This window comes from Lygodium microphyllum, chromosome 6 (assembly GCF_053477565.2).
Source record: "Lygodium microphyllum isolate KBCC chromosome 6, Lygodium_microphyllum_v1.1.10, whole genome shotgun sequence".
Classification (NCBI taxonomy): Eukaryota; Viridiplantae; Streptophyta; class Polypodiopsida; order Schizaeales; family Lygodiaceae; genus Lygodium; species Lygodium microphyllum.
Window position 1 is genome coordinate 18,544,503 of NC_141140.1, and position 11,628 is coordinate 18,556,130.

Here is an 11,628-nt window from a genome sequence, read left to right on the forward strand (position 1 = left end):
TCTACGTTGAAAAGTTTGAGTGATAGGGTGTGGAGATAGATGAGTAGGAATCGAACGAGATTCCTGTCTAGCATTATGTCTAACCACGAAAACCCAAGAATCATCCTAGGAAGGCAAATTCCAACCAACCAACCGAAAGCGATGCACGCTCAATATCAGCTTGGGAGACATCCTTCTTTCCATCATCATGTCCATGCAGGACAAGAGGCACAAGATCAACTTCTTGCTACTGAACCATCTGATGGGGATGATGCTCTTGCATATCCATGTTCGGATCCAAAGAACGCTGCAATACCTTAGGGCTTCTATCACATTCTGAAATAAAATTGCCCAATTGGCCACATCTAAAACAATGTCCAGCAAATGTGCCCCATTTAAGCTCAAAAACCAACATTTGCAGTCCAAGAACCTCAAAACGAATTTTGGTTGAGAGAAAAAGTTTTCCTGTGTCCCAAACCATACATGCCCTGTTCCTATTGCGAGAGGCCAACCAGGGCTCCACCAACACCTCACCAAGTTTTCTCAAAACCAAAGGAAGAAGTCGCCAAAGATGTGCAAGAAAATCAACCACCTCCACCTAGATTGGGCATGCCTACCTAAGTACCTCATGAAACTCAGCCATAGGCCTCCATGGGACCATATGTACTGGCTGACCATCCATGAATAAGGAAATACGTTGCATAATGCGAGCATGCACTTCCGATGAACGAAAAAGAACTTCAAAAAACCCTCTCGGTCCATCATAAACCTCTTCAACGAGAGAGGCACGCACTTGGCCACAAACCTCATCCTGATATGCCTCAACACTAACAAGCATGGACTGCAACCAAGCACGAATCCTAGTAATCAAAAGGGTCCTTCCGGTAAAGTAAAAGATGATTGCCCTCTCATGGAAAGCAGCAATCTGTTGTAAAACCAGGTTAGTTCCCATGATAGCAACCACTTGATCCCCTTCCAATAAAGAGCTCACTTTACCCTCATTACAGAAACCTACATGCCTGTGTGCCTTCCAATCTTATTGCAAGGGATTTGAAGGCTAGAAAAAACTGACTCAAGATCAAGTCAGTACTGCACCCGCCTCTTGTTTATACTACTCCCGCTACCTGGTTCACTCCCTCGCCTGCGGTTGATGAAATCATGACCAGACTGCCAGCGCCTATGACTGTCCAGCTGAATAACAACACCCGCCCATAGCAATCAAGGTCCTTCTATCTAATCATGGCGAGGGCAGAACTCAACAAGCAATCAATACTATCTGGTCTTCTGCATCAACATGACCATTGCCAACTCGAATCCTCTCTCCAACGCATCTCTCTCTCTCTCTCTCTCTCTCTCTCTCTCTCTCTCTCTCTCATAAGTGTATATTAATATTGGAATATTTATGTCCGACCTTTAGGCCAACCAAACAAAAAGGATACAAGTCCCACATTTTTACATCAAACCATCAGGTCAACAAACACAAATACAACTAAAAGTCTACCACAACTCTAACATAGAAATGTCACTTAGAAAGAATAGCTGGAGTAGAGCGAACAATGTCCCACCAAGGAGCAACAATGTCAAGAAAAACCAGATCAGCTCAGACCATATAGGAGATATGCCATAACAATAAACCACGGACACGGGCCACATGACCATGGATACCCGATACCGAATCAAAAATAAAGACATTCCGAGTGTGCCAAATATGCCACAGGGCTGTCCATCTAAGGAAATGGAAAAGGCAGGAGTAATCTGAATGCAAAGAAGACGAGTAAATCATCTTTCCCATAATCCACGAATGAACTGATATCTGGTGCTGAGTTGCTACAGACCACACACGGAAAACAAAACTCCAAATTTGTCTAGCAACAAGGCAAGAGACAGAGATAAGGCATTGTTTCATCGCATGTAGTACAGAACACACATCGGCCAACAGAGATTTGGCAAGCACACAACACATCACCAGTTGAAAGACCCCCAATAAGTAGCCTCCTCTCTCTCTCTCTCTCTCTCTCTCTCTCTCTCTCTCTCTCTCTCGGGCCCCTTCATCCATCATCAACACCATGACTAGTGAGAAGCACGAGGCCTTCAATTTGCATGCGATTCTTGTGGAGAGGGACACAAAGAATTCCAACTCCCACCATTGGACATGCAAGTATTGCGAGAAGCGCTATACAAGTGATGCAACTCAACTTCTCCAACATCTTTCCAAGACGAGGGGCAAGTTGCTCCATGCGAGGAGATCCCTCAAAACATCGTAGAGGAGATTCTCTCCAAGATGAGAGGGAGATCCACAAGAGGAGGAGGAAGTGGCTTATCAACACCAACTCCTATGCCTACTAACGAGAAAGCATCGAATGTGGATGTATCTTCAACCGATGCGGGAGAGGCCTCTACCATTGGTGGTGGAGGCTCCACATCCACATCCAGCTCTAGTAAAAAACAGAGTGAAGGCTCATGCGGTGCCGAAGAGACAATCCTCTCTCTCTCAAGCTCCTAGTCATATGCGTGGATCAATTGCGCTTCTTAGGGAAAGGCAACCACTTGGGGGCATTGAAATTGCATGCACAGTGATTGAGTGCAATCTTGCATTTGACCTTAGAGCTTACTATTACTTTTCTTTTAATTTCCAATTGATTATAACCTTTTGGTACCTGAAATGGAATATACAAACAATAATTAATGCATCTGATTTTGTCCTTTCGATTAGTTGGCCGCCACAAGACATTAATATAACTGTGTATGAAACACCGTGTGCACATGCAATGGAAGCTTATCTTAAAGGATATATCAAGGCAATTGCATGACTAGCGCATCGACACTCACTCTCTTGAAGACTCATAAGAAAATGTGCCTAATAAGTGCTAAGTACTCTAGTACAATGTCAACACGTAGGCTGCCTTTTGAAGGCTCTAGAGACTATGGGTGTCTTTCTACACACGTTCTGAGCCTTAAGGATATGGATTCTTCAAGAAAAGGATTTATTACAAGAGAAAGGAGAGAGGTTCAATGGGTCAACACATGGCAACCTTGAATGAGCCTTGAATGCCCATGGGATAAGAAGAAAACATGAATTGAGACATGTAGTGAGCTTCAAGTGGCCGTTTAAAGCACAATGACTTACAAAGGCTTTAAGTTCAATCTCTCATGCTCTTGCTCAAACACATTTGCATACATAGCACCCTCACCCCCATGATTATTTTTTAGGCAAAAAGTTACTAGTTCTACATAAGCGGAAAACTTTTTGGCAATTAAAAATCACTTTTCTATTCAAATTTAAAAAATTCCTCCATGAATTGTCAATCCAATATCTAAATTTTTAGCCTTTTAAATTGGAAAAACCACTACCTTTTTAATCAAACCACATTTGTGGGCCAAAGGTGGAAAAGAGAGTGTAGATAAACTATGCACACCACCCCCTCTTCCATTGGTCCATGTCATAATCCACGAGTTATAAAAGTGATTAACTCCTTAGCTAACGAGCCTTTTTTAGTCCATATTTCCCCTAATGATGAAACTAAGAGGAGCTCCTCAATGCAAGTAGAGCCCCATGTGTATTTACACGTCGCCTTTTTTGGGGGGTAAAAGTCACTTTGTGCGTGTGTGTGTGTGTGTGTGTGTGTGTGTGTTAGAGGGGGGGAGGGGGGGAAGGTGTGTAAAGGGCTTTGTAGCTATACCATGGCGTTATTACCAAAAACACCTATATAGGGAGTAGTAGTGACTCTGAGCCCTGCTTGGTTTCCACTCTACGTGTGATTCCCTATACCCAATGGTGAACCCTCTTATGCATGGCGTCACGAGGGTGTAGTCCTAGGATATGCCTATGTTGTGTCATTTCTTTGATTGAATAATACAAGAGTATACCTTGCCCTCACATTTCATATTACCTTTCTGTGTCATGTTGAGTGAGTAACGAGTGCAAGTGCATCACACTTGGTATCAGAGCAACTCTTGCTCAGAGTGAAGGAGTGCTCACGGAAGCAGGAGAGAAGATCCAGTGCCCCGAAGAGAATGAGTCGTAACGACCCATGTCGTGATGCCCAGCGTCGCATCAATCCCGACGTGACGTCCTGACACGGCGACCCCAACACCATCCATCATCTCAAGACATGACGCGGCTTCCCCATAGCACGACCACCACCCAAAGGAGAAAGAAGAGTAGAGGGCAAGAATGGAGAGTAGCCCAAGAGGAAAAGGTAGCCGGATTGGAGAAGCAGTTGGAGGGCATGTCAAGCATGCTAGAGTCAATTTGGAGGAACATGCAAATGAAGGAAGAGGAAGAGGAAATAAGAAAAAAACTAGAGGTGGAGCAGGGCTATAGAGAATGGGTATTACAGCAACAAGAAGAGGAGAAAAGACATAAAATGCAAGAGGAGATGGATAGATTAGGTAGAGAGGAGACTTCTAGGAGGACACAAGACACAAGAAAAGACAAGGAGAAGGTAGTGGAAACAAGAAGTAAGAAGAAGGACAAGAAGAAGGATAAGAAGCACAATCACAAAGAAGAGGAAGATAGTGACAGCTCAGAAGACGACTATGGCAAATTCAAGATGCCCCAACCCACCAAGTACAGAGGAGAGAGAGACGGGCTGGTCCTGAAGAAGAGGATTGCAAAGGTGGACAGATACTTGAAGTACGCCCGAATCACTGAAGATAGACAGGCAAAAGTGGCAGCCATCTACTTGGAGGAGGACGCTGCTAGTTGGTACCTACTAAAACAAGAGCAAGGTCACACCATCTTTTCATGGGAAGAACTCCAAGAGGAACTCAAAGACTACTTCATTCCAAAGATGGAGAAATTCAAAGTTAGAGATAAATGGAGAAACCTCAAGCAAACACAAGGAAAGATGAAGGAGTACGTAAGCAAATACATACAGATTATGTTGCAGCTACCAAACATGGACACTGACACCAAATTACATGGATTTTTGTTGGGGATGCAAGAATGGGCTAGAAGAGATGTAGAGAGACGAGAACCAACCAGCCTAGCAGAGGCCATGAGAATGGCTGAAAGACTAGTAGACTTGAAAGGCAAGAGAACAGCCCAAGGAAACCAGAATAGATTCAACACTAACCTCAACAACAATTCCTGGACCCCGAGACCTAATGCCCCTAGAGGGTCATCCACAAATACACGGAGCCAAACTCCCAACACGACACCAACCGCATCGTGGTTCGCATTAGTTGCAAAAGGAGCAACAGGAAAATGGGGAAATAACCACTACACGTCAACTCCCAGTGCATCATATGGCCCCACAGGATCAAACACATCATGGTGGAGACCCCTAAGCCCAACCACAGGAATCAGATGTTTCAAATGCTCAGGACCACACTATCAAAACAGATGCCCCGTGGAAGATACAGCCTCGTCAAGCGGATCGAGGATAAACACCACTAGCGCATATGGAGGAGATGAACTGCAACCCCTGCGTATCCAAGAAACCCCAAGCGGAAGTGATGAAAGTATGGACCACCCAAGAGTAGAAACAATGAGTGCACGACTCCAATGCATGGCGGCGCGAGTAATAGCAATCCATCACCTATACATCAAAGGCAGAGTAAGCGAAGGGAATCAAGCTATCATGGTGGACACATGGGCCACTTACAACTTTATCACCCTGGGATGCGCAACCAAACATGGATTGAAATTGTCTAAGGCCCTGGAAGGATTAACAATAACATTCGCACAAGGAGAGGCCAAAGAAGTGAAACAGGTCTTTGCAATGCAAGTAGAAGCTTGAAAATGAAAAGCAAAACACAACTTCTTAGTAATCCCCATGGATGATTTTGAAGTTATCTTAGGCTTAGAATTCTATGACAAATATATCTTTGCAATGTTTGGAAAGGGAGTTAATGAGATGATGCTAGACATGCAAGGAGGAGGCCCCAGAGTACCCTGCAAAAGAATGTAGTTGCCAAGCAGAACACCAATCAAAGTGCAAATAAAGATGAACAAGCCAAGAGTTTCATGCCAAACAGAGAAGTCAAGTCCGAATCAACCAAGAGTGCCAACCCAAGCAACACAAGGTCAAGGGATCCATATTAGGCCACGCATCATAACGTGCAATGCCAAGCAAGTGGAGAAATCCGTCAAGCAAGGAGACATGGTTTATCTATGTATGATTCGACCCATTGGACAAGAGGACACCAAGGAGCCCAAATATCAATAAAGTAGCACAAAAGTTGCAGAGATAATTGAGAAGTTCAAAGATGTAATGCCAGCAGAGCTACCCAAGGATCTACCACCCAAAAGGGATGTGAATCATAAAATCAAACTTATTCCAGGATCCGCCCCATCGGCCCAAACACCCTACCGCATGAATCACACCGAACTCATGGAATTGAAAAAGCAACTCCATGAATTAGAGGAACAAGGTTTCATCCGCCCCAGCAAATCCCCCTTTAGTGCCCCAATGTGTTGTTTGTTAAGAAGAAGGATGGGGGACTTAGACTATGTGTAGATTATAGGGCCCTTAACAAAATCACCACAAAAAATAAATACCCCATGCCCCTAGTGGAGGATCTCCTAGATAGACTGCACAAAGCCAAGTGCTTTAGCCACATAGACCTTAGATCAGGCTACCATCAAATCCGCATAGCAAAAGAAGACATTCCTAAAACAGCTTTCCGCACTCGATATGGTAGCTTCGAATGGTTAGTCTTAGGATTTGGCTTGAGCAATGGACCAGACACATTTTGCGGTCTCATGGATGGAGTCTTTAGACCCGAAATAGATGTCTTTATCATTATCTACATTGATGATCTACTAGTCTATAGTAGTAAGACCCTAGGAGAACACACGCAACACTTACGCGCTGTCTTTAAGAAACTACGACAACATAAGCTATATGCCAAACCAAAAAAATATGAGTTTACAATAAAGGAGTTAGAATTTCTAGGTTTCATTGTAGGAGCAGCTGGTATCAAAGTGGATCCTAAGAAAGTGAAAGCTGTCCAAAAATGGCATGTACTAAAGACCGTAAGGGAAGTGCAGGAGTTCCTCAGCTTCACAGTATTTTGCAGAAGGTTCATCAAGGATTACAGCCTCATCACCGCCCCCCTCTCCCACCTTACCAAAGAAGATAACACTTTTACATGGGGTAGCGTGCAACAAGAAGCTTTTGAGCAAATGAAGATATGTATAAGCCAAAACCATGTCTTGAAGGTACCGAACTTCATCAAACCCTTTGAGATCTCCACAGATGCATCCGATTATGGCATTGGGGGCGTACTGGCGCAAAAAGGTCGCCCCATAGCCTATGAATCTAAGAACTTCACAGATATTGAAACTAGGTGGAGCACACATAAGAAGGAAATGCTCGTAGTTATCCACTGCCTCAGAAAATGGAAAAATTATGTTCAAGACAAGCACACAGTAGTCTTCACCGACAACATTTCCCTCAAATACTTCCAATCCCAACCCAAGCTATCGGCAAAACAAGCGCACTGGCTAGACTTCCTAGCTGAATTTGACTTAGAGATAAAACACAAGCCCGGCTCCACCAACAAGATAGCAAATGCCTGACTTAAATACATCAGTGTGGTCAGTAGCTTCATGGAGTTAGTGAAGGAAGCCTTGGAACAAGACCAAGACATGCACAAAATTATACAAGATGTAGAAGCTAACAAGACCCCATATGGAATGTACACCCACGAGGAGGGAATCGTGTTTGTAGAAAAGAGATTGTATATCCCCAACAATGTGGAGCAGAAGAAACTCCTCCTCCATGAAATACACGATGGAAAACTAGGAGGACACAAAGGACGGAGCAAAACCCTAGAGACACTTAGGAAGCAATTCTTTTGGTTCAACATGAAGAAAAAAGTCATTGACTACATCAAGTAGTATGGATTTCATTGTGGAGCTCCCCGAATCCCATGGTTACACCATCATTTTCGTAGTGGTGGACTACTTCTCTAAGCAAGCCCACTTTATCCCTGCCAAACCACCATTGAACGCCAAGGAGGTGGCCCGTCTCTTCTTCACACGTGTTCAAACCACATGGCCTACCCCTAGCTATAGTGTCAAATAGAGATGAAAGATTCATAAGTAACATGTGGAAGGAACTCTTCAAGACTCTGGAAACACAGTTAAGATTCTCATCGTCCTTTCACCATGAAATAGATGGACAAACAGAACAAGTCAACCAAGGCATTAAAGACTACCTCAAAAGTTACACCCGGGTGGATCAAAAAGATTGGGCCTTGTACCTTGATGTGTTGGAATTTCACTACAATAGCTCCATCCACTCGGCCACGGGCTATACGCCCTTTGAATTGGCCACAAGAAAAGAAGTCATCACACCACTTGCCTTAGCATTTAGAGCAACCAAAGCGGAAGATCGAGATACAAAGGAATTTTTGAAGAAATGGAGAGATCGAAATGCGACGGCCAAGCAGAGCCTAGAACAAAGCAAAATCACCGTGACCGAGCAAGCCAACAAAAAGAGGAAAGCCGTACTATTCACTAAAGGTAACGTGATCCTAGTCAACTCTAAGAATATATCACTCCCCAAGAATATAACCCCCAAGTTCAACTCTGGACCCCACTGCATCACCCAAGTGCTGAATGAAGTCACCTACAAGCTCGACCTGCCAAAAAGTATATGTGTTCATAATGCCTTTCATGCTCGTTTTTTGCGCAGGTTTTATCCCAACAACCAATGGGGACGGCACATACCAATGCTCCATTCAAACAGTCCCTTCAAAGTAGAAGCAATTCTTCAACGCCAGGAGTAAAAAGGATACCCTGAGTACCTCACTAAGTGGCGCAGGCGTCCCCTTAAGAAAGCCACTTGCATTTCAAAAGCGGAGGCGCGGATGAGTCAAATAAATGCTACCCTTAGATTGTTAAGGACAACAATCCAGTAAGCGAGGGTGAGTGTAAAGGCTTTGTAGCTATACCATGGCGTTATTACCAGAAACGCCTATATAGAGAGTAGTAGTGACTCTGAGTCTTGCTTGGTTTCCACTCTACATGTGATTCCCTATACCCAGTGGAGAACCCTCTTATGTATGGCGTCACGAGGGTGTAGTCCTGGGATGTGCCTATGTTGTGCCGTTTCTTTGATTGAATAATACAAGAGTATACCTTGCTCTCACATATCGTGTTACCTTTCTGTGCCATGTTGAGTGAGTAACGAGTGCAAGTGCATCACAGGGGGGGCCACTGGGAAAGTCACTGTGTGTGAACATAGGGGGTTCCTTGGTGTGATGAGAGCTCGTGAGTAGTTTCAAACAGTGAGAAAATCTTGCAAGTGCATGCATGTATACTTTTCTCTTTGGAAACCTGCTGATCTGATTCAAACATGCACGTGCATAAAAAAACGGACATACTCTCTGCAATAGAAGCTTACCTTTAAATAGATATCAATGGCTCTATAAAGGCCATCATCTGTGACTCGTGCATAATCTGGAAGAGCAGCAGCTAAAGCCTCAAACTTTGGCGGTTTCAGATTGGCATCAGGAGCAACCTCTTGCAGATAGGCATCAAGCAGTTTTGCAACTGCTACCATGGGGCTCGAGGATGGAGAACCAATTATTGATTCATCAAACGAGTGAGGTGTCTCTGTTTCATGCATCTCGTCAAAAACAAGGAAATGCTCGAATATTCTCTGTATGCAGTCCATATCGTAAAGTGTCTCAAGAGTGTAAGAATAATTTGGTATAAGGAGGTCATCCAATGATGCCTGCTCCAGCTGGGCTCCAATCCTCTTCTCAAGATTGTGTTTACATTCCTGGCTGGCATTTAAGATTAGTGCAGTTTTGAGGCATGCCAAAAGGAAGCTTGTAGAAGCAGCTCCTTTTGAAGATGGTAGAAGGCTTTCAATCATCTCCAATACAAGCCTTTGATTGGTTTCTGAAGGAGCACTAGACAAAGACATCATGACAGGAAAGCTGTTGTCGTGCCCACCTTGTCTCCTATTCAGACCAGGAACTGACTTCTTGGCATAGTGCACCAATGCTCCAGCAATGATTTCACTTTGTAGCTCCTCTGCCTTCATGGCAGCAATAACCAGCTTGTATAAGGGCAAGCCAAGGAGAGCAAGATCCTCGTACCACCATTCAAAGCTTGCATTGCGAAGTCTATTCATTGCTGTTATATCATTCAATAAAGCATTTGCCTCGGGACTTTGGATTAGGCCCTGCTCCACCATGGGCCACCCAGACAGGCTTGAATCGCTGCAGGCCTTTGTAGCCAAAGAGTCCACACAATTTTTCACAATTTGAAGCTCTTCAGCCTGAGGCATCAGTCCCTCACAACTTTGAAGCACACGCACAGAGTCTTTCCAACTACTAAGAGCCACCTGCTGAATAAAGTTCTGTGTTTTTTTAATGAGGTTTTCTTCCCCATATTCTTCTGTCATCTGAAGATATTCTGCTGCGCAGCGCAATGCTGCGACATTGGCTGCTGTTAGCTCCAGATTTACTCCATAACAGAACTTGGCAACAAGCTCGAACGACTCTGCACCTCCAGGAACATCTTGAAGAATAAATGCACAAACGGTTTCTTCCTCGTGATCATTGTTACCCTCTGCGTGTGCAACCAGCCTCGTGAGCATGCCACTTCTTGACATCAAAGGGAACTGTCCAACATAAGGAGGTTGGTATGATGAGAAAATGTAGGCTGGACGTGGAACGGATCAGGGAATACACCACAAGTTATTAAAAGCAACACTATGTCATACTAGAGGGAAGAGCTTCGACCTTGTGAAGGTGAAACAGCATCTCGCCTACTTCGAATGTGATGTCACTTGGGAGGCCTGTAGTGCAGAACCTGTCCAAAGCAACATAACAGGCATTAGAAGGACTGCTAATGGTCATCGAGCTCCCTTGAGCAGTTGCTCGGTGTAAGAAGGTGCGAGCTCAGCTGTATACAAAAATCCTCTAGTCAAACACGCATGGAGTGCAGAAAGGATCAATAAAACGAACCAGGCTTGGCCTTTCCGTTGGAAGCCATCCGTTTCCATATTCCTGGAGGCAGTGCCGTTTTCCTGAGGCGCGAAGTCAGGCTATGGAGAGACCGAGAGCGTCATCATGGTGTCTGAGAGAGAGAGAGAGAGAGAAAGAGAGAGAGGGGGCTCGTAAATCTGTCCATCCCGATCCAAGCACTTCCTCTTTCGAGCGTGCCCTTTTTTTTTTTCAATTTTCCAAAATTTAAACTTATTTGATAAACTGGTGCGTCTGCGTTGATGTCTTTTCGGGAGTGGGACCCGCCGGGCGGGGTCTAGACTCCGAGAGAGAGCTTTTCGCGGGCCGGTGCTTCTGTGCCTGCTTTCCGGAACTGGACGTAGGTTGGTTGGCTGGTTCGGATATGTCTTCGAGACGCTGGGTCCCGCGCCCTTCTCTTTCTGTTTCCGACAGGGCACCGTACTTGCCGTCACCATCACAAGGTTTATGTGAAGTTTCGATTCTCGAAAATTCGAATCGGTCTCTCATCACATGGTTCATGATATATTATTAATTATCCTATTCAGACTAGAAGGATCGTTGAAACTTGATGGGGTGGCTGCCTGGCGGGCCCCACCGCTCCTCGGAGTTCCCCTGCCCTAATTTTCCAACTCCCTCACTATGATGCTCTGCCTCAAGTTCCACCTCCACCACCCACAAACGTTTTGAACCTTCCCCTGGGGCCTAGCCCCTTTT

General features: G+C 44.7%; 1 protein-coding gene across 2 annotated transcripts in view; it reads right to left on the reverse strand.

Moving 5' to 3' along the window:
• LOC148034339 (BTB/POZ domain-containing protein At1g30440-like) overlaps window positions 1–11,057 on the reverse strand; it is a 34,681-nt gene extending 23,624 nt beyond the window's left edge. The window contains exons 1-3 of one of the 2 annotated variants that reach the window (XM_087679291.1): window positions 10,915–11,057; window positions 10,690–10,759; window positions 9,339–10,568 (exon numbers count right to left, since the gene is read on the reverse strand). In XM_087679291.1, coding sequence (XP_087535417.1) covers window positions 9,339–10,568; window positions 10,690–10,759; window positions 10,915–10,952 — 1,338 coding nt within the window. In that variant the 5' untranslated portion in view covers window positions 10,953–11,057. The remainder of the gene's footprint in view (window positions 1–9,338; window positions 10,569–10,689; window positions 10,760–10,914) is intronic. The other variant, XM_087679292.1, reaches the window with a different exon arrangement.
• Between the last annotated feature and the right edge of the window lie 571 nt (window positions 11,058–11,628).